A 24,008-nucleotide genomic window follows, 5' to 3' on the forward strand; every position below is an offset into this window, starting at 1 on the left:
TGTAAAGGCAGAGTTCCTTATCCCAGGAGCTGTTTGGTCCTTTCATTCGTTAGCCACTTGAATATACCAACCAACTTTTAATGTATACAATTGTTGTCCCCTCTCTACCAGTGAGAGGTGAATCTCAGGATTTTCCCTTCATAAAATCTAAGACCTAATTGGCATTTCGTAGATTCTCTAGTACTTTTAGAGAGGTTATTTATTATATATACATTTAAATTTTTTGTCTCATATAAATATGTATTTATTAAAATTCATCACATATATTTTTTAACCAGTTGGTTTTTCATTATATTAATGTTAAAAATGTATTTATCTACTCCCTGAGCATTTTGCTTGTGATTTTCATTTATCTAATGATTGCCTCAACAAATTCATTTTAACTGGATTTTGGTGCAATATACTTGTAGAAGTGTAACATTTGTTATCCTTTATCATGAAGCATGCTTTATGTTACGTTTTGAAATTAAATAAATGTGATGCATTTTCACATTTTCTATTTTTTTAAGTGTAATTTAGTTGTAAATTTACTGTGGGTTTGTCAGATTCTGATTATCTGTTATATTTTTAATTATTTTTGTCTTGTAATTATTTGTTTTTTCTTTGCTTTTATTTTTACAGATGTTTAGTTTAGCATGGTCTCCTTGTGGAAGAATGTTTGCTACAGCATGTAAGGATACTGTATTGCGTGTTTATGATCCACGGAAGTCTGACAATCCAGTTGCTGAGGGTAAAGGGCCAATTGGTTCAAGAGGTGCTCGTGTTGTCTGGGCTCTTGAAGGTTCATCTATTGTAGTCACTGGATTTGATAAGTAAGTGTTCGAATATAACAGTTTATAATTTCTTTATTAATTTCTTGTTGATTTTTTTTTTATTGTCATTGTTTTACTTTCAGGGTGTCAGAAAGACAGATAATGGTGTTTCGTAGAGAAGATATGAATACCCCTCTTGGAACAGTTGGTTTGGATGTTTCCCCTGCTATACTGATTCCATTTTATGATGAAGACAGTTCAACTTTGTTTTTGACTGGGAGAGTAAGTAACAAGCACAATTCAGTAGTATTGTCTTTTATTGGCAGTTTGTAGATTATTGTTAGATCCTTATACCTCTTCTAACTCATTGTTATTTTATTCATAAGAATAAGAATTTATTCAATGTTTAATTGGGTATTTTTGTTGCTTATGTAAGGATTTTTAAATTTTAAGTGTAAAACATGAAACTGAAATTGATCATGATGTTCTCAGTTGGAAGAAAAAGGTTAGATTAAAAAATAAGCTTTTTCTTTTTATTTTCTTCTTCTTGACTATAATATATTTTTTCCTTTCTGTTAAGTGGATAATTTAAATTATCTGATTCATGAGATTCATTAGATGTAATAAATCATTGCTGATTGAATTTTATTATAATTATTATGAAATAATGTATATTTCAGGGAGACTCAACAATTTATGCATTTGAAGTGTGTTGTGAACCACCATATTTATGCCCATTAAGTCATCATCGCTGTCCAAGCCTTCATCAGGGTCTCAGCTTTCAGAATAAAAATTGCTGTGATGTATCAACTGTTGAGTTTGCTCGAGCTCTTCGTCTAACAAATACTACCATTGAGCCTTTATCATTTACTGTTCCGCGAATTAAAGTAAGTTATCTTTATTCTCATAGTTCAACATGAATAATTCTTGTTTAATGTTAAATGAAAATAAATGTATAATTATAGTTAATATATAAAAAACCGTTTACCAACAAATGAATTTGATGCATTCAAGTGCTTTTGGAATTAATTTCCATCCTAAGGAAAACTCACATTATTCGTCATATTTGTAACAATAATTAAAACTTCACATGTTAATTGTATGAAAGTTGTGATATTTATGTAATTATAACAGTTGGTCGTCGTATTTTAAAATTATATCAGTAGCGTAAACATCCTGTCAATGTGGGTCTCAACTGTTATGTTAAAAGGGAAGGGGATCAGTTTGGCCAACCTAATCTATAGTTACTATTTATACCTGCTTGCATAAAATGTTATCAAGTTTTGTCTGTTCATTTTTAATTTATTGTTATTTAAATATATATGGTATTTTTCTAAAATTGTAGTATTATGTATATTATTAGAGTAATTGAGTATATCAATGGTCGTAATTATGGTATTATATGTTTAGCAAAATTTGATTTGTCTATATGACATATTTATACAGTTTAGATGCTCTTTTATTCATATTGAAAATGAACGATTGATCATGCCGATGTACTTTAAATCGCAATCTGCGCATTTCAAACTATATAAACCTTGTTTATCTAAATTGCCTTTGTTATTGTTTTTGAAGGATTTATATATTTTATTATTTTGTTGTTAGTTACATAAGTAGTTCTCAATCTGAATGATTTAAATATTTTGTTAAATTTTTTATAAGGTATATTCAATTTTTGTGTAATTATTACCATTATTATAATTAGTTTCTTTCTTTTATGTATATTTTGTGTTTTATTTTATCAAGTAGTTAATCTATTAAATTTTTATTGTATCCATTGCTTGTAGCGATGTATTTAATATTATTTAATTCATTTTTTAACATTATATTATAATTTTTTAAATATTTTAATGCTCTATATATTACAGCATTAAATGTAGCCATTTTTTTGGTTCCAAGTATGAAACAAACTGTAATGGATTACTGTGTCTTTGTTGGGTTTCCTAAAAATGTTGATATCCTTTTGTTATTATAATTTTTAATTTCAAAAAATGAATGCTATTTTTGTTTTCAAGGGTTAAAGTAAATTTGATGTTATTTATAGAATTCATTTCATTGAATATTTTGTTTTCTTCATCATTATATTGTCTTCATCAAATTTGAAGACAATATTTTGTCATCTCCCTTATATTTTCCCAGTAGAAGTGGAGACACCCAGAGTACATGTGCATCAAGCAGGCATTAACATGTCCTGTTCTTACTTTCATTCCTTTATTATTCTTTTATATTAAAGGAGGAATATTCCAAATTGCAGTTAATTTTTGATGATTTTTTAAAATTTTATGTAAATTATTGTTTTTTAAATCATTCATAAAGAAATTAGCTAATATTACTGAAAGTGGTGAACCCATAGTGACACCTTTTTCTTAAATATAATATTTATTATTAAATTCAAAATAGTTATATTTAATGCATAAATTTAATAATATTATTTCGTGTATTATATTGTTGACCGTTTTTAAAGGTATTTTTTAATTATATTAATGATTGTTGGTATCAATATTAGTATCTACATCTAATGTTATGAGTTTTGTTGTGTTGTTTATATTTATGTTGTTAATTATCTACTAATTCATGCCTGATTTTTAAATTATATTCATTATCAATTTCAACAATTTATTCTTTGAGGGTATTGGATAAAAATCTTATTAGTGAATAAGTGGGTGAATTAATACATTTTATTAAAGGTCTCATGGGCATATCTGTTTCATGAATTTTGGGTAGTGCTTTTAAAGTAAGGGCTTTTGTATTAGTTAATTTAAAGTTTTGTTTAATATATTCATCCTTAAAAATGAATTTACATTTTTTGATGCTGTAAATCATTTTTTTTTTTTAATTTTGTTTTTAAGATCCTTAATTTCTTTAATCTATTATTTTCTATTAAATTATTAGTTTTTTCAATATATACAAGTATATTATTATTAATTATAATCGGCATGTTAGTCTTGTCGGATTTGACTGTAAATGAATTATTTTCTTTTAGTTTGTTATGTTCTTATATATATATGATAATTTTTATTTATGTACATAGGTGTTATCAGTTGTTAATGTTCAATGCCACTTTACAGTGAGTACCATTAGCTAACAGTACAATTTGTAACTCCACTAAGGAAGTTAAGATTAAAGGTTTAATCTTTCAAAACTATAATGCTTCAAAACAAAACAGTGCAGTTTTGATTTTGTTTTTTTTTAGTTTTGAAAAGATCATTTGAAATCACATTTTCTCCAAACGTTTAGCGAGTCAATTTTACATAGTTCCCAGAGGTAGGAAAAGTCAGGAATTTTTAGAAAAAAACAGGAAAAGGCAGAAAAAATTGCAAAACATTCTAGAAAATTGCATTTTTCTTAACGAAAAAGGTTATGTTAGTTATTAATTAAGTATCTTTTAAGTAATGCCTTATTATATTTGATAATTTTCCTAGTAGAAGTGGAGACACCCAGTACATGTGCATCAAGCAGACATTAACATGTCCTGTTCTTACTTTCATTCCCTTATTATTCTTTTATATTAAAGGAGGAATATTCCAAATTACAGTTAATTTTTTCACTGGTAAAACTTTAACAAAAGTTACCATTGAAAAATTTAAAGGTTGTTAACTATTTTCTTCAAATTTCTCTCAAACTACCATGACTTTTTTTATATGTTAGGTAATAACTGATATAATCTTCTTGTCAGAGTAATAGCATTTCAAAAACAAATGATACATTTGAATCTTTGACTTCATTTACGCAAAATGACAACATAATTACTTCTTTTTGTTACAAAGATGATGTTTCTAAGGCAGAGAGAGTGTGTGGGTTGGCAGTGTTGTACAAAATGATTTATCCTTAAGTTCGTGTGAAGATATTGGTGCAACTTTTAAAATTACGTTTCCTGGTAGTAGTATAGCGTCAAAATTCCAGCTAGGAGCTACTAAATGTTCTTATGTCATTTATCATGGCCTTCCACCATACTTTGATGGCATTCTGCAAATATGCTAGATTAATATTAACAAAATGTTTTTCACGTTAATGTTTGTTTTCTGTACAAAATAAGGTGTTCTGTTCTAGTTTTCTTATCTGTATTACTTTTAATCACAGTGATTTTAGTTTTCCTTTAAGTTGTGATCATACATGCTTTCTTTGTTAAATTGAAATCTGTGTTTCTTAGCATTTTTATATCCAAACCCAAGTTATTAAATATTGTTTTTTGTTTACTTGGCAAAATAATGTAGGCTAGTTTTTGTGAAAACATTTATAGCAATCTTAGGTGCGAGCCAGTTATTTTTAAAAAGTGCTTTAGTTAGTTTTATTTCTTATCTGTGTTACTTAGTTTCCATAATGTTCATTTTTATGCAAGAAACCTATTTTTGTACTTTGCAATGTAATTTACTGATTAAGTTATACAAAAAAATATAGCCTAATTTTAAATGTATATTGTAAAAAAATTATTAAAAAATAAACTTTAAAAATGAATGTAACAATAAAAAAAGGCATGAGTTGGGTAGCTGTGGGATTAATGGAGGCTACAAAAAAATAAAATATTCGTATATTTCGCAGAGAAAATGGCAATAGCATAACATTATGAGTCAGGAAAGTTTTACTAAATTGGTCAGGAAAATTCAGGAAAAATGAATTATAAAATTCGATGGGAACATTGTTTTAATTGCTAAAAACTTTTTTATGAGTAGTAAAAAAATGAGATAAAAAATTTAATATATGTTAGTATTGACAGTTACATCAAAGCTTTATTCAGTAAATAAATCCTTTATTCTAATCAGTACATAATATTATGTAAAAAATAGAAATAATTAATGTCCTCATTAATGTTTTAATGAAATAATGTAAATACATTACACATAAAGAATTAGATTAAATAATTTATAATTCAGAAGGTGTTATTGTAAACTATTTTGAGCACATATTGATATACACATGAATGGATGCAGAAAATTCAAGTTAAAAAAATTAATATTATTTAAAAAATTTATTATCAGAGGAATATTTTTTCTCTTAAAAGAAAATTTTTTAATTATATTTGAAATAAATTGATGGGAAATTTAAAAAAAAATGGTTTGATAACAAGCCTGCAAAATTTGGGCTGTGGAATATTTTTTAAATTTTGTTAATTGATTCCTATATATTTTTTAGCGCCAAATCTGAAAATAACCTTAATTTTTTCTATCACATCAGGATTTTTTTCAAATCGCATGATAAAATTTGTAAAAAGTTGAAAAATTATGAAAATGTATTACTATAAAATAGATACAATTTTTTTTTTTTTTAATAATAAATTAATATAATATATTTTCTTCTTTGGTTTATACTGTGCATTTTTATAGCTAAACAAGTTGAGTGGTCTGAAGAGATTGGCGGCGGGGGATTTGGGTTGAAGATGATGAGATGGTGGGAGAATTGGCTTGGCAGGCTGTGACAAGACTTAACAAGATGCAACATGCTTATTGGCATCATGCCAATAAAATCCACATCACTCATGCACTGCACAACTACTATCAATGCTGTTTGAATCATCAGCATGCATAAATCCAGTTTTTTTCCATCCTGGTAGCTCATGATATGAGCTGATGCGCTGTGCATCTGCGGGCAGGTCCATTCGAACTCTTGGGGGTCCAGAACTCAGGCCTCACTGGAACTTAGAAGTCAAGGGAAAAATTGGCTAATCATAAGTGGCGAGTCAGTGTGGCATGAGCCTCATTATTGGAGTGTGTGGGAGTTCCTTGATGCTGTTGCTTTTTTCAACTGGCATCAGTAGTTTAAGGGATATAGGACTCCTACCGCTTGCTTTAGGAAGCTACCATGAGAAATGACTGGCCATTAGTCAAACATAGCTCTAAGCGCTATAATATGGTTGACAGATACTTGCTGGTATTCGACGAACTAGGCCTGGCAGCAAATTGCTGTCCTTGACGGAATAAATTTTAATTTATTGACAAGTCATATATTTTAGTATGCCTACCCACCCATTTTAGTAATATCTGACAAGTGAGCAGTGGGACTTGCAAGAGAGTGGTGTAGGGCACTACGCTTATTCCGCTCACGCAGTTAGGTAAGCTCTAGGAGCTAATTAGACTATTGGTTGCTAATCCGTTTTGAGGCACAGTAGCCGTTTGTGGTATGAACATTCAGTCTTATGCTTTAGGGTGACCGGATGGGGTGGTGGTGCCAGACAAAGCAAAACCAATCCTTCATGATATAACGCTTTTTTATCGGGGGGAAATATATTTTCAGGCCATAAAAAAAACTTTCTGTTTTCAAAATGGCTTCACAAGGCTGCAAAAATTTTGCAGATTCTTTTTCTTACATTTGTGGTGAGTTAATGGTGGAAAGGCAAAAAATAAATATAATAAGTTTTGTTCAACAAGTGTACCTCATGGTATCTCATAGTGAAAATAGGAGCTCAAGACAAAACTTGGGCACCCCACTATGTTTGCTACACGTGTGTTGAAAGACTTAGATGGTGGTCAAAGGGTGAACAAGAAGCATTCAGATTTGGAGTTCCAATGGTGTGGCGAGAGCCACGAAATCACACCAATGATTGTTGCTTTTGTTCAATTGCTGTGCACAGTTTCAATTTGAAGAATAAAAAAGAATCGTCTATCCAGATATACCTTCCACTTTACGCCCGGTTCCTCATTGTCCAGACATACTAGTGCCAATTCCACCAGAAAATTTACCTGAAATAGATGGTTTCACAAGTGATGTAAATGAAGATAACATCGAGAAGTACTAATCCGGAGATAGCTGTGCACCAGAGCTTTATTTATAGTCTGAACCAAACGATTTGGTTTGAAGCTTAAAGCTTGCAAGAGGTGCCTGCTAGCAGCTAGCACCTCATTCTCGTGGTTTAGGTATGGAGAATAGGATTTTCTTTCATATTTTTTTTGGAAAAAAGGAGGTTTTCTGCACTGATGTATGTGAACTTTTGACTCGTTTTAATATTCTGTATGAAAATACTGATTGGACACTGTTCATAGATTTGTCCAAAAGAAGTCTCAAAGTTGTTCTTCTTTGCAATGGGAATACATATCTGTCAATACCCATCGAACATACTAACCATACATTGATTTGGGTAATAATATCTATGTTCCTAGGACAGCAAGGAAGTTACACAAAGTTTCCTTGTTTTTTTATGTTAATGGGATAGCAGAGACAGAAAAATCATTGGATAAGGAAAGATTGGCCAAAAAGAGCTTCATTAGAACCTGGAACCAAAAATGTGCTCTGAAAAGCGCTCACAGATCTGAATAAAGTTCTCCTTTCACCTCTGCATATCAAGTTACCTTGATGATGAAGCAATTTGTCAAAGACTTACCAAAAGAAGGTAAATGTTTTAAATACATCTGTGACAAATTTCCTGTCTTATCAACCGCCAAACTAAAAGAGGAGGGTATCTTTAGACTGGTCCTGACATTAGTAAACTTTTCAAAGATGGTAATTTTAAGAAACAAATGGAAGTGGCAGAAAAAGAAGCCTGGGGAGCCTTTAAAGACATAATAACCAAGTTTCTGGGCAGTAAGAAGGGTCTGAACTTCAAATCAGTCGTTGAGATGCTGCAGAAGTATAAACATGTAGGCTATTGCATGAGCTTGAAGGTTCACTTCCTAAATTTACTTGTGGACTATTTTCTTGAAAATCTGACTGCCATAACGAACAGATGGGTGAGATTTTATCGGGACATGAAAGAAATGGAAAGGAGGTATCAAGGAACATGGAATGATGATGGCAGACTGTTGCTGGGTGTTACACCAAGATAAACATTATAGAGAACATAGAAGGAAAAGTGTGAAGCAGGGTAAAAGCCATCTAAAGAAACTTTGACACATGAAATAAAATTGTAAGTATCTTACATACTTTGTCATTGAGGATGGTGAAGAGGGGGAGTGGTTTCCAGAGGCATGACGTACCTCATTAAAAATTTATTAATTAAATAAATCAACTTCAAAATTCACTATAATAGAAATTCGGCTTATTTTGTGCCAATTTTCATTAGAAATTAAAGGTCATTGATCACCCCCCCTTTCCTTTCTCTTCAGACCACTGAAATGTGTAGCTACAAGAATGCATAGTATAAGCCAAAAAAAGTCAATATATTATATTAATTTATTATTAAAAAAAATGTTTTATATATATTTTATTTTATCACATTTTCTCAATTTTTCAACTTTTTACAAATTTTGAAATTTGCGAAAAATCCTGACATGATAAATAAAATTAAGGTTATTTTCAGATTTAGCGCTAAAAAATACATAAGAATCAATTTATCAAAAACTAAAAACACAAGCATCAAAGGCCTTTCTTGTAAGCCAAGGTATTAGGTTGGATTATATGAAAACAGTTCCATTTTTTGGTAGAGTAGGAGTGGGTATTACTTTTTATGATTAAGTGGCTATTCTTTTAGCAAAGATCACATATTCATAAATATAAGCATAAAGGTACGTATTTAATTTTGTAAATATTGGTTTACTTGATTCATACTTACGGATATCAAACAATGATATGACTGTCTATTTTTGCATCTTAAAAACTTAATCTGACTTTTTGAGAGAGCCCAAGACATAATTATATATTTTAATGGGTATATATATATATAAGCATAATAACTTTGAATTGATGAAAAAATTATTGTTTTATTAAGATGCTTCAAAGCAAAACACTTTGATTTTGATTTTGTTACAAACAAAATCATTTGATCATCCCAAGAGAGAACTTGTCACCTAATAAAACACCCAAAATGTTTTTTTTATGGGCAACAGAAGTACTTTCATTATCATTAATGGGAATATTATGATTGTACTATGTGTAAAACGATTATAGTTGAATGGTTTGATTTTATTGGTCTTCAATGTCTACTTAATGGGTTTTCATATTAATATCTACATTGGAAAAAAAAAGACAATGTTAATACATTGATGTGTGTATTATGGGTTTTTATATATGTAAGATTTTCCGTGATGACTGGAGGTTGTGCGTATTATATATTAATTTTTTTTTTAACAAAAGAGGGTTCATTAATTTCTCCAGTCAGCCTAACCTTTGTCATAGCTGAAATTATTATAAAATAACTGAAGTACAAGAGTAGCAGTCTGTTATCTTTTTCAAAGTATTATGCAAACAATGTAACAAATTAAAAGAGTGAAGATGTTACTTATAGGAATGAATGTAACATCTACATTTTAGTGAGCCTGCAAGGTGATCTCCAACATTGTACTTTGCTCATTGAAGGAAAGAATGGAAGACTCCTCAGTTTTCTTAGGAAGGCTGGCATGAGATTTGTTATTCTTAAAGAATAGAAAGCTATTGAGACAGTCTTGCCTTATGTCAGGTTACCTGCAACCATTTGATTAGTTTTGGTATATAACTGACACAAGTAGTAAAAATGTACTATTTAAAGAACTAAGAATTATTTTTTCATTAAATTTTTATTTATGTTATCAAAATTTTAAATCTTTTCTTGATTTTTCTAAAACTGTTTTTAAATCATGTCATAAGACACAGTATATTTTGTTTGTGTATAAAGTTTCGCTTTATTCTTAAAATCATTTTTACTTATTATATATATATATTTTATTTTATTTTTTTTTTAAATCAAATAATTCATTAACATATTGGCCACTGTGCTAATAGAATTTAATATTAAATGAAATTTAAACCAGCAAAACACGGTAAATAAATAAATTAAACTTACCATATTAATTCCAAGAATCAATTTTTAAAATTGTTAGTTTTATGTAAATATTATGATTTATTATGCATGAATATGCAAATTCTGCTGTTCAGTACTGGAAGTAACAATTTTAACAAATTCACTATAAAGACAATTTATTTTAATGTAATCATAGAATTAAATACGGGATCCCATGATAATTTATTCTTATAATTAATATAGTAAGTTCAATTTATCTGTTTACTGTGTTATGAAGGTTTAAATTTCATTAAGATATATATATTGAAGATTATTAAAACAAAATTTTTTTAATGAAATGCTATCAAGTAGTTTTGTTTATGATTAATGTATTATTTTTAAAGTTACATTTTAACATTGTGTGTTATATTTCTGTTTAGAGCGATTTATTTCAAGATGATTTATTTCCTCCAACTAAAGTTACATGGGAGCCAACATTAACTGCAGAAGAATGGTTTTCTGGAATGAATCGAATGCCTTCTCGTATTTCTCTCAAACCAGAAAATATGGGGAATTGTGAGTTTTATTTTGTTTCTTTCAATTCTTTTCTGAAGAAATCTTTTGTGTATTTGGATTTTTTTTTCTAATTTAGGTTTATTTAATTATTGATTGGATGTTAAGAATTAGTTTATGTTGTATGGCTTAACTAATTCTTTGAGATATTAGACTTATTGCCCTGTAATTAGATGTTGCTTCTGTTCTAGTTTTAGTTTTGTTCTTCTACATTCTAGTGCTGTTTGTCATTATAAAACATTTCCATAAAAATAATTCTTGTATATATTGACTAAAGATCTTCATCACATATGTGTGAATTCATAACATATTTAATTCAGTGATTTTGAGATTTAAACATATGAAATGATGGCAATTTTTTAATCACATTTTACATACTATGTTTATAAATATTCTTCTTTCATTATTTTATCGATCCGTTTGTAAGTACACCACAAATAACCTTCAAGTAATTACCTCTCCACATTTCTTCCTCCTCCATAGTTTATTCTTATACTTCTTTTTACATGACTGCCCAAAAAGGAGTGTAATATATTTTGGGTGTATGTTTGAATGTTCCACTATAGCGGCTGAACCAATTTAGATATTTGACCCTACGTTGGAATCCTTACATTCCAGGAGTGTTAAAACTATGTATAATCCTTTTTCTCAATTGTATCAAGTTAATGTTCCATCCATGTTCTGTTTCATAAATCTAGATTGGCTTTAAGATACATTTTCACGTTTTACATTTTTAGATACAGTAAATGCCGCTTACATTTTCACGTTTTACATTTTTAGATACAGTAAATGCCGCTTACATTTTCACGTTTTACATTTTTAGATACATTAAATGCCGCTTATTAGAATCACTTTTGTACATAGCAAAAGTTAGTCAATAAAGCGGTTGATTTAATTAAGCATCAAAGATCATTTTTCTGTATGCTTACAAACATTGCCTAATAAGGTCAAAAAACAAAATGTAAGGCAGTGAATGAAATGTAAATGAATGCAAATGAAATTTGCATTCATTTGAAAGGCAAATGAAGGCGATGACTATTTATACGTAATAGGTACAGTATTTAGTTAGAAAACATAACACATTAAAACAAACTAATCTAATATTGGAAAACAAAAACTTATCTTTACTGTCATGTGTTTTTGTTTTAGTCAATTCTATTAAATTCTATTAAAAATGCAAATTTATAAAAATGTTTTATTTAATGAATTAAGAAAAAACAAATCTGCAATTTATGTATAGACTACACAAATTTCAGTTATTCTGTATTTCCATATAACTGCTTATTTTGTTTCGAAGTAAATTTTTTAATAGTGTTCCAAAGCATCATTATCCACTTTATAAAAATCTTGGAACCATTTTGGTCTTCCCATGTGTAATTTCAAATTTTTCTGTAGAACACATTGTATATTTCTTTTATTGATGTTGGTTATGGCCGTTCTTCCTCTGCTTCTTCAATCTCTTCCTCTCTCCGCCCTTCATTCATAATTTCAGACAGAATTTCATCAGTAGTAGGAGGACAAACAATGCCCTTGTCAATAGAGATCCACTGATTAAGTTTATCATCTACATCTTCAATTAAACTTATTAGCACAATATCACAATATCATTGGATTCAATTAAACCACCTTTTTTGAAGCAGTTTTAAATGGTTTAAATTTTTAATTTGTGTAAAGCTTTGCATAACATGAGTAGCATGCATCTAGAAGTGTAATCTTTTTTGCTATATCATTCGGAGTCTTCTGTCTGGCTTCATCTATCAGTTGAATTCATATTTTTCATACATAATGAATGTCTTCATATTTTTTCTACATAAAACTTTTACAGGGTTTTTACAATTCCGTGATCAAAGGGCTGAATTAAAGGCATTGCATTCGATGGTAAAAAATAACAATTGTATGCTTTTTAAATTATAACTCGCTAATGTACAAGCTGTACAATTGTCTAAAATTAAAGATATTTTTTTTTACTGATTGACTAATTTTTCATTCTATTTAATCAATTCAAATCAGATGTCGTCCACACATTTTTGTTTGAATTGTAGTTTATAGGTAAGGGAAAACACCATGGAAACATCTATCATGTTTTTATTTACCTATAACTAGGAGTTTTTTTTATCACTTCCACTCATATTGCAAGTGAGGAGATCTGTTATGTGGTCTTTCTGCTTTTAACCATCTAAGTTGTCAATTCTTTTAAAACATAATGAAAAACCAGGAAATATTGAGAAATTCAGCCCTAGTTCATTGCAATTGTAGATATAAGGTTTGAAGGTTTTTAAAATCTAGGTAATGCCATTCTTACTACATTTGTCTGCAGAAGGTTGATCAGCATCCAATCTTTCGCTGAATGATTTCTTGTAAACAATACAGTTTTTCCTTTTCCAACTCTAAGAAACAAATCAAATAATTAACATCAAATAACAAATCTAAATATTTACGTTTCTCTACTTATATGATATTAGATTAATTTCAGAAATATTTTATTGTATATGTGGTAGTTGCTGCCGATTAGTCCTCATCTGCCCACAAGAAACACTTCTTTTTTTTTCCTGTAACCCTCCACTTCAGTAGCATCCTCCATTCATGTTGGCTTCTTGGTTGGAATTGATGGCTTCTCTTTTTACAACAAGAAAGCCAACCTTCTGTTGGTTTGAAATCATGATCAACAAATTTTTCTGCAAATTCTTGGCTTTTACCATTAAGATTACAAGACTGATAAGTGCATTTACTGTTCTTACCTCAGTGAATCTCTTTAATAAAGTGCATTCAAAGTTTTCATTCTTTCCATCATGTTTCCTCTTTCTGTTCACATTCTCATTTAGGGCGACTGCAGCCTCCAATTCTTTGCTGCTTTTAATGATATGAGAGTCCCAGTGTTGTTACAGCATCTCGCTAACTGCATTTAGGAAGTTTATCATATTTTTTAAAACTTCTGATTTTTCATGTAAATTTAATTCCTTACATTTATGATATGGCTTCAAAATTCACAAAAAATTTCAGTACAGTACACAAAAAATAAACAAACAGTTAAATACAGATTTTGTTATGTTAAATACACAAAAAAAAAAGTCACATATGATCACAATGAAACAATAGTAACGTAACACTGAACAATAACAACAGTTGAAGCACACGCAAAAAGAAAACTAAAGATTTGAACAAAGAATCAAATCCTATGTACAGTATATACAATGTAGAAAACTGAATGGCCTGAAGTGTACTGCATGTATAAATATGCATGTATGCATATTTAGTCTGTCATCTTTTACCATTGGCATTCTGGCACTTGCTATTTATCTCTAGCCAGCTAGCGGCATGACCATGGTATGATATGACTTGGGAGTAATCCTGGAAGTAATCAATTTAAACATTAAATACAGATATTACAGTAAAATGAAAGCGTATATAACATAATGTTGATTCAGTGAACTGATTCTGGATTCAATTACATGAAGAGAATTCTACAAATTTCCTTATTTTTGTTTGGGTTTTAGAAAAATGACTCGATAATCTGACTGATTCAATTACTCAGTGATTCTAAGAAGCAGCATCTTCTGTACTTTCCTGTTCCTTAAATCCTTGATTCCATATTGTGTTGCGTTAAATGCTCTTGTTAAATATAATATGTAATAATTATATAAATAATTTTTAAAATTATTATTTTATTATAAAAATACAAATTATAAATATAATAAAATTATTATTATTATAAAACCATATTATGATGATGATGCTAAAAAGGAAAGTGTTCAATTTGAATTTGCCAGGCACAGCATTTTTAATATTTTACAAAATTCATCTTTATCATAGACTGACTGAAATTAGGCATTTACTGCTTATTGCTTAGAAAATAAATGAAATAAAGTGTCATTATAAGAGGAAAATGTTAATATAATTTATATACTGTATATAGTGTGCTAAATAAATAATTTTTTCTTAGGAACAATTTATGCATGAGCAAATTTGAATTTGTGTTTATTATTATTACTACTGAGCTTTTAAATTATTAGTAATAATTTGCAAAAGATGTGTATAAATGTCACTCTATGCTACTATTGGCTGTCTTAAAATGTTGATGACTGTCATGTTGAAAGATAAAACAATGATGTATTGTCTAATAACAGAACTAAAATGGCTTTGCTTCATTAACTGAAATTGTTCAGGTCATTAAGATTTTTTTGTTTACCTTAAAATTTGCTCTTTTTGTTTTAAAAAGTATAGTTAAAAAAAATAGTTTAAAAAATGTTTACCTAGGGGTACATTCTGTATTCATTTTTGCTTATTTTGACTTACGTGAAATACATAGACACCATTGTGAAACTTTATGCATATTTTGTAATGTTGTAATAATTACATAAAATTAATTTAGTTATTAATCTTTTATTTATTTTAACAGTATCTGATGCACAAAGTAATACTCCTACTAATCCAGCTCAATCTCCAGCAGCAGCAAGCAAACCAGTGCCTGCTTTCCCTAAACCTTCTTGGAATTCAGATTCATCAACAAAACAAAAGCAGGATGAGGTAACATCATCTGAACGTAATGTTTTTGTTCTGTTAATTTATTGGTGTAAGAATGGCAGCTGTTAAAAATGGATTTCTGTGTATTATTAATCAGTATGAAAATTAGTAAATTGAAAATGTAAAATGTGAACAGTGTGTGTATTATTCTACCAAATTATTTAATTGAAGGATGTAGGATGAAAATCACCAATTTCCCTTTGTTGAGGAAATTGAATTAAAGTAAATTCAATTACATTTCTGATGGTAAAATTGTATTTGATCAAAATAATTAACAAATTGAATTCTTATTTTGGAAAATATAGTTTAAATCAAAACAATTTTTCTGCAATATAGGTTTGAGTTTAAAATTGCCAATGTCCTAACTAACCAATCAGAAACCAATCAAAAATGTTTCATTACATTTTATGTAATTATGTTAAAGATAATTTTAATGGAAGGAATAGAACTCATGTGAGTTAATGTTTTTGATTAATGGTTTAACCGCTATAAAGCACTTTAAAAGGAGTTATTTATAAAATGAAAGTAAACTTAAAACCTCTAACACAATAAAAGCTTGTAAAAAAATATGCCAAAAAACAGATAGGAAAGTATTGAAGCTAAATCTTCAAAATAAGGTTAACCAACTTCTTTTAAAAGAGTAGATTAATTTTTGCTAATTAATAAGCTGTATGTTAATAACTTAGCATGCAATTAATAATAACTATTTAACAAACCTATCTCCTTGCTAATTTTGTGCAAAAACTGGTTCAAAAACTTATTTTTGTTAATTCCTTTTAGCTCTTTAAAACATAACTTTAAAAAAATTAAGTTAAACTACATCTATATTTTTCTATGGAAATACTAAGTTAATAAGGCTTTTATTTTAAAATTGTGTAATTCTTTATTTTTATATTAATTTATTACAACACCATGCCCAGATAGTGCTTTACGTCTGTAACAGTGTAGGAATAATTAAGTTGAACACAGGCATGATATCTGTTTTTTTCTGTAGTAATTGCCAGTTTCAAAGATATCAAAAATATGATCACCATGAAGCACTTTCGCTTTGAAACATTCAAAATCAGGAGTGTCAGTTTCTATTTTGTTTCTATCATGGGGTAATCCCATGATGTGTATAGAATTTTTCCATACTGTTAAATTTCTTTGCGCTTTTGCAAGATATTTAATCCATTCTGATTGCTTTCCCTGTACACCATGGATTTATATCAATCTGTGCCTATCTTTTTCAAGGTTTTTTTTATAGTTAACGTTTGATACCACAGTATTTGGTATTTGTTTTTCAACTGTCATCAATTGGTTAATGTTTTCTCTTCTAGAGACTGAAAAAGACTATGTCTTGTCATCTGTCATCACTACCACTTTGCTTTCATTTATTTCTTTCTACTTAGTAGAAGAACATGCTCAGTTTGACTTATTCAGTCAAACTGATTTCTTGTTTTATTAGTATAATTTTTTGATTGAGTAGGGCTGTTATTTACAATAACTTATGATTTTATTGTTAAGTATTTTTAGTTTTTCTTCTTTAAGCAAAATTTGAGAACTGTATTTATTAATGTTAAAATATTCCTGATATTTTATCGTAAATTTTCCTTGATTATTTAACAATTGGCCAATTGATTTCCTTCAATGTAATGAATTTTGTTTTTTACTTTTAAAATTATTATTAAACTAATTTAAGTAAAAATAGCCCTTATTTAAAAAAAAAATATTCTATTTTATTTATTATTATTATTGAATGTGAAACAAAATTGAATATCCAAACATGAGGATTGGAATAACCAATCCCTAATTTTAATCTTCAGTTTTTTTTTAAATACCTGGTAAATTGTACAGCCTAAAATTTTGCACAAATATTCCTCATTAGGTTAAAAATATAAATTTTATTCCAAGCCCTACTGACCCGTTTTAATGAAAATATAGTTTTTTGTCCTTTGCCAAAAATTTAACTTAATATTGGTTATTTTGATTCTTTATCCTATATTATGCTACCAAAACATTTAATATATTATATACTAACAAAATGTGTTTTTTTTTTTATCCAGCTATGCAAAACCTGTAAAATTTTCAAGTATTAGTAAATAGTTTTTGAAATTGTGAACATTAATCTTACTATTTTATAAATAATGAAGCGCTGTTTTATTTGAATTTTATTTATATGTAAGGTTTGTAGTATTTTATCATCTAAGTAAAGAAGCATTTTTTTTTAAATTTTATTTGTGATGTTTATTCGCGTTTTTATTTATATGATAATCATTCTGAGTACACTTATGTAACTTGATGTCATAATAAGAAAAATAAATTAAAGATAAAAAATTAATTACACTAATTGCTAAAGTATTTGTAACTGTTGAACTGGTCTGTGCATTGATTTTTTTTAACTTAAAAGTGTAAACAAAATTCTGACTCATAAGCTACTGATGAAAATTTGAGTTTTCGTATAAAATTTTTATTTGAGTTACAAAGTAATGAATTTTATTAATGTATCTATTATATCCAAAATTTAAAAATGTTAAAAAACAAATAATTAGTACTGTTTTGTAATTGAAAAAAAAAATCACATTATTAACTGAACAAAGTGCAAATGAATTACATAAAAGAAAAGTGTTGTAATAAACTGAACATTGTAGATGTCAATGGCTTAGCGGTTTAATCTTACATTTTCTCTAATGGCATATGAAACTGGCATATTTTATTAAAGAACATGTAAAGTATTAACATAAAAATTAGATAGCGAGTGCAGAAATATTAGTAAGCAATTGCAAATTGATGAGAAGTTTGAAAATTATGTATCTTATAATCTGTACTGATGGACCCCTGGCTGAAAATGAGACACTTTGTTTATATTGGTTAGAAGGGCTTAAAAGAAGAGTAGATTTAGATTTATATAATTTATTGAGCAAATGATTTGTAGTGGTGTTTTTATGAATTGACTCAGTAATGTAATGTTTGCTAAGTGTTCATTTTTAAGAATCATAATTTTACTTTTTCAGATTCAGCGATTAATTAGCAGTCGTGTTGAAGTTAATATGAAACTCGAGCAAGATAAAATGGAAGGAGTTGATGAAAGAGAATGGGTGAGTGAGTTACATGCATTACAGTGCAATGCAGAATTACTTCTTAATTGATTTTTTAAAACTTTCTTATTTAATGACTAGTTTTAAACTTAAAATAAAATTTGGTGATTTTTCATTTAGCTACATTTGTGTACGTTGAAAAGTATTGCCACACAAAAGAAAATTATCATTCCTTTTTTTTTTGGTGATAAATGAATTTTTTTTATTTTGATGAGTATTTGAAAGTCATTTATTGTTTAGCACTCTTCCTGGTATTTCTCTAGGATTTCTCTAGGAAGCCAAATTTCTATGTTCCACATCTCTCATAACATATTTCCTCATGTGTTTTAGTGGCTAATCATTATAGCAGTCAATGCTATTTTTAAGTAAAAAGGGAGAAAATTGCAATATATAGAGTTTAAACCATGAAAAAAATTAAGGATAAAAAATGTTGTGAGTTTATGTAAAAAATGAATGTGTGTATTTATCACTAATAGAACCAATAAATGTTTGCTATGAAGTACTAAAGACAAGTATTTGCAATTTCTTAGCCTCACACCTTGAGTATATTGATACAAATAATGAATCTCTAAATAGAGTTATAAAACCCAGTTTTTGAATTTTTAAACTATTTTCATAATTGCATCATCATCTTCAGCCACTTTCAGTTATAACAATATATTATTGCATATTAAATGAAACTTGATATTAAATCATTAGAAATGCTTGAGTATTTCTACACGCATATTAGAGCTTAGAAAAATGAAAATTCAATGTTATATTTTGTGGTAGAACATCAGTTTTTAATCACAAAATACTGAACATAGGAAATAATGTAGATATTTTAATTATTGCAAGCTTTACACTAATAAGCAGGTGTACTGATTAATTAATTATTGCTGTAATAATAATAATAATATATTTACATAATGATGCAATAAAGTAAAATAATGATAAGAATAATAATAGGTTTAAACATGATAAATATTATACTTACCAATTTAAATTCAAATACAAAATTATGAACAGGAAGATTTTTTCTGTAACATTTAGAGGTTGTTGAAAGTGTTTTGTTGGCTATGTTATTCATTATTCTGAGAGCTGACCCATAAAATTTGACTACTGTATGTCTATAATCAAAAATTGAAGTAACCAGATGCAGTTTTTTCTTTTTTTACGTTAAATATTATTAATACATTAATTATATAATAGGTTATGTTTTTAATATAAAATGCTGCTAAACCATTTAGAAACGAATAAAAATCTTGAAGTAAATGTACAATTTGATTATTAAATAAATGATTGTTTAGCAGAAGCATCTATACATTTGATTTGTAAGAATAATTATTATAATTTAGGATATGTGTGGTAAACTAAAAGAAAAAATCATTTGATTTAAAAGTAACAAAGACCAAGGAAATTGACTGTGATCAATTCTCCGCTTAATTTTAATTTAATTTAATTTTTCTGGGTCAATTTTACTGCTTAAAAAAAATTGCGTGGAAACTGCAAAAAATAACTAATGTGTCTGTCGGTAAAAAGGGATTAGATAGTTGGTAATTTATTTTTAACAATGATAGGCAACATTTATTGTTGAATAACTGTAGTGGAACAACAATTTAATAGCCTTCTTAAAATTTCAAACTTGTTAAAAATATTTTTAATGAAAATTTTTCTATTCAAAATAAATCAACAGTTATTTTGTCTTAAGTTTTGTTTATTGTTAATATTTTTGATTGGTTAAAGGCTTATCTGCTGTCTTATCTCTTGTCTTTGTTGTATAAATTCATTTATGTTCAACACTACTTAAGAAGCTGGTGTCAGTACATGATGGCCAGTCTTAATGGGATTATTAAGAGGTTTAAACTGTTCCTAAACTAACTTAAAACTTTCAACTTGTGTCTTATCATATTTTGCATATCTTCTTAGTATATGTTTCATTTTATTTTTATTTTATTAACACAATTAGAAATGCTTTTTTTGGTGTTTTGTAAGTATTGGTTATTTACTGTTTAATATTATTAGTGTTTATTTATTTATTTTTTTAAAATTCTTTTTAATTTCAATTTTTTTATATTTAGCCTTCCTAATTCTTCTTCTAATGTATATGACTGCATTGAGTCATACAGTTTTATTTGTTTATAAATAGTTTTTGAGAATCTTCTATTTAAAAATGTAATTCAATAACTGTTTAGAATAACTTAATTATAATTCAAGATTGATCCTGGTAATGAGCTAAGAACCAAAAGACATCTCTCAATTGAATATTTGGTACTCTGAAAGTTCATGAATCAATATTGATGTTGACAGTCATCAATATAGAGTTATACGGTGTTGATTATATATTTATTTATACGTATATATAGAAGTGTTAATAATTTTTTTCTTTGCTTTTACTAGGATGAATAAAATTTAAAAAAAATTAAGAAGGGGTGCTTTATCCATTGCTGAATAATGAATGTGTCCATCCAGGTTGTGTAATATGGTATTCTCACTTACTGGTAAGCGCTTTTGGATCTTATAGATTTATATTATTATTTTATTTTTATTCACTTTCTTGGTTCTGGATAATTAAACTTTTTTTATTATATTATTTATTTTTGAAGTCATATTTGGTGCTGAAAAAAAAGATTTTATTGAAGTAAAATGTGAATGACTATAGTGTAAAAATGGTGTTAAAAATTCTGAATATTGCCTTGCTTACATTTAATGAAAACAATTTTGAGTGCCATATTATTATTAGTTAGTTGAATGCTTTTTATACAATGAATTTATAATATAGCAGATTTTTCTCAACATATTTATATTATGTTTTTATACCATTTTTTAATATAGATGAATTTTTGAGATTACAATTTTTGTAATTCATTTTGCTTTAGTATGCCATAATAATTGTTAAATTTTTACCAGTACAAATAAAACTTAAGATTTTCAATTTAATGTTTTTAGTGTGGTAAAAATATATTTCTCTATGCAATTTTGAAATGTTACCGTATGAAAGAAAAATTTAAATGATCTCTAAATTTTTTGTGTTCTACCATAGTTAAATTCTTGGTTACATAAATTAGATCTTTCTGAGTTATTTTTTCTTTAGTGCATATCAACTGTATTCTCATTATTCATATAGAGTTGTTTATTATACATTCAACATGATTTAAATTAATTTACTACAAAAAGAAAATTTTGTGCAGTGAATTTTCCATGAATTTAGTATAGTATTTACTTTTATATGGTCTGTTTGAATGCATTTATGATGAATTAATATTAATTAGAAATTATAATTAAATCAAATTAATTCATGATATTAGTATAACTTAAAACTGTTAGTATTATAACAATTTTTTTCCATTTTATATAAGTCGAATTCTTTAAATGAGAAAAAAATAAGTATATAATAATTGTGATAATATAGCATGATTGAAAATTTTAATGTTTTTTAAACATGTGCGTTTGAAATTTGTTTTTGATTTTTTCTATCAAGTTAATGATTTAGTAATGTTAATTTTTTTAACTACTTTTTTAGAGTTCATTTTAGTTTTTTTGTTACATTAGAATAGTAAAAATACATAGAAATGTTATGTTTATTGTATTAATTATACAACTTATTATATATGTTCTTATATGGACTCTTTTATTTAAATATTAATTCAACACTGGGTTTTTAAACCTTATAAAGAATCCTTCACCCATAAAATATTTATTAAAAACAAAACAGTAGATGTTTTTTTTTCATGTTGTTCCAAATGCAAGCTATACTTTAATTAAAAGTTGAAGCTTAGAAAAAATTGAATACAGGAATAGAAATTTTCTGTCAAGTGAACATTCCTTTGTAATCAGTCTATTTTATTATTATTATTATCTCATTTACTTTATTTTAGATTTAGTATCCTGAATATATTTTCTCTAATGCTTCATATACAAATTTTCATGCTAATTCTCCATTGTAATCAGCTTAGTTCGTAAGTTCAATGTAATCTCATTATTGATGTTTATTTTTAACATTTAGATCATTAGAATATAGTAAAAAAAATATATATATAATTCATACTTTGATGTGTTCATTTCTTAATACTGAAAATCAGTGACTGCTTGATTCTCATTAAGAAATCTCATGCTTGTTTTTGGAACAATTTAGTAACTTATTATTAATGCAGCTTATTGCTGTCCAGGAAAAAAAAAATTTTGTTTAAGAAATATTATACTTGATTTTTTCTGTCATTTGTTTGATTTACTTACAGCAGTTGAAATCTCTTAATAGTTTTCATTAGTTTAATTACATTACTTTGAATTTAATTAATTGTTTAATATTGTCCGATTATGTTTTGAATGAAGAATTTAAATTATAGTGTTTTATCTTGTTTGCATGTAAAAAAGGAACTATTTTTTGCATTTATACATATGATTAACTTATTGAAATGGAGTGTTACCCATTTTATTAACAATGTTCTTTTATTTCATGATAATTAGTTCGTTATAATTGTAGTATTCTGTCTTAGATAAAAGTATGAATACTACATAAATTGTATTTTCTATTATATTTCAGTTTTCTTTTCTTTTATTATTCCATTTTTATACCATTTATTTATTTTCTAAATCTACAATGGTACTGCAATATGTGAATTTATATCTATCAATTGATATTGTATTTTTTTTTATTATATATTGTACTTAACTGCAATATTTAATTAAGTTTTGGAAATTTACAACATTATAATCTTAATTCAGAGAGTTATATCATCAAACTGCTTTAAATTGATTGATGAGAAATTTATTTATTCATTTTTTGTTTTTAAAGTCCTATATTTGATTAAGTGTAGATTAAATTAGTGAAGCTATTACACTAATTTAATTGCCAGCATTGGCTTAGTTTTGAGAAAATATTATTATGGATACAGGTTAAATATAATCAAATTTTTGTTGATAATTTTATCAGCAAATACTTTTCTTTGTTATTCTTTAGAAGGAGCTTTTGGCCTAGTACACTTGTCTCTGGCCTAGAATCTGTATCTGTAGGTATTTGTAAGGATCAAACCAGTTTAAATTTATGTATAAATTGGCCTGATACATACACTATTACTAATAAAGCTTCTTAAAAGAAAAAAGGGGAATCTTGGAGAGCTGCATCAAACCAGTCAAATGACTGAAGACAAAAAAAAAAGTTAATATATTTTGTTGAATTTTATAAGGTATCATTACTCTTTTCTTTTCTCATCGATATATTATGAATTAAAAATGTTAATAATCAAAAAAGAACAGTCTTTTTTCAGTTTTCTGTCAGAAGTGAGTTGTAATGTAAGTCATTGCATACTTAATATAACACATAAAAAGTAATTTTTTATATAATCAATTGATTTAATTTTTATGATTTAATTTACTGAGATTTTATATTGCTGTGGGTATTTCAATTTTTTCTTTATTTAATTGTTGTTATTAATCTCTATATAAATAAATCATAATTTATTTCAGAGTACATTCTGTAATGAA

General features: G+C 27.2%; 1 protein-coding gene across 1 annotated transcript in view; it reads left to right on the forward strand.

The window, feature by feature from the left end:
* pod1 (coronin) overlaps nucleotides 1-24,008 on the forward strand; it is an 80,581-nt gene that overhangs the window by 48,757 nt on the left and 7,816 nt on the right. Inside the window, exons 17-23 of the mRNA XM_075356260.1 lie at nucleotides 622-812; nucleotides 896-1,034; nucleotides 1,433-1,639; nucleotides 10,815-10,950; nucleotides 15,344-15,471; nucleotides 18,462-18,545; nucleotides 20,925-21,025. Coding sequence (XP_075212375.1) covers nucleotides 622-812; nucleotides 896-1,034; nucleotides 1,433-1,639; nucleotides 10,815-10,950; nucleotides 15,344-15,471; nucleotides 18,462-18,545; nucleotides 20,925-20,933 — 894 coding nt within the window. The 3' untranslated portion in view covers nucleotides 20,934-21,025. The remainder of the gene's footprint in view (nucleotides 1-621; nucleotides 813-895; nucleotides 1,035-1,432; nucleotides 1,640-10,814; nucleotides 10,951-15,343; nucleotides 15,472-18,461; nucleotides 18,546-20,924; nucleotides 21,026-24,008) is intronic.

Source organism: Lycorma delicatula, chromosome 2, assembly GCF_047948215.1.
Source record: "Lycorma delicatula isolate Av1 chromosome 2, ASM4794821v1, whole genome shotgun sequence".
Lineage (NCBI taxonomy): Eukaryota > Metazoa > Arthropoda > Insecta > Hemiptera > Fulgoridae > Lycorma > Lycorma delicatula.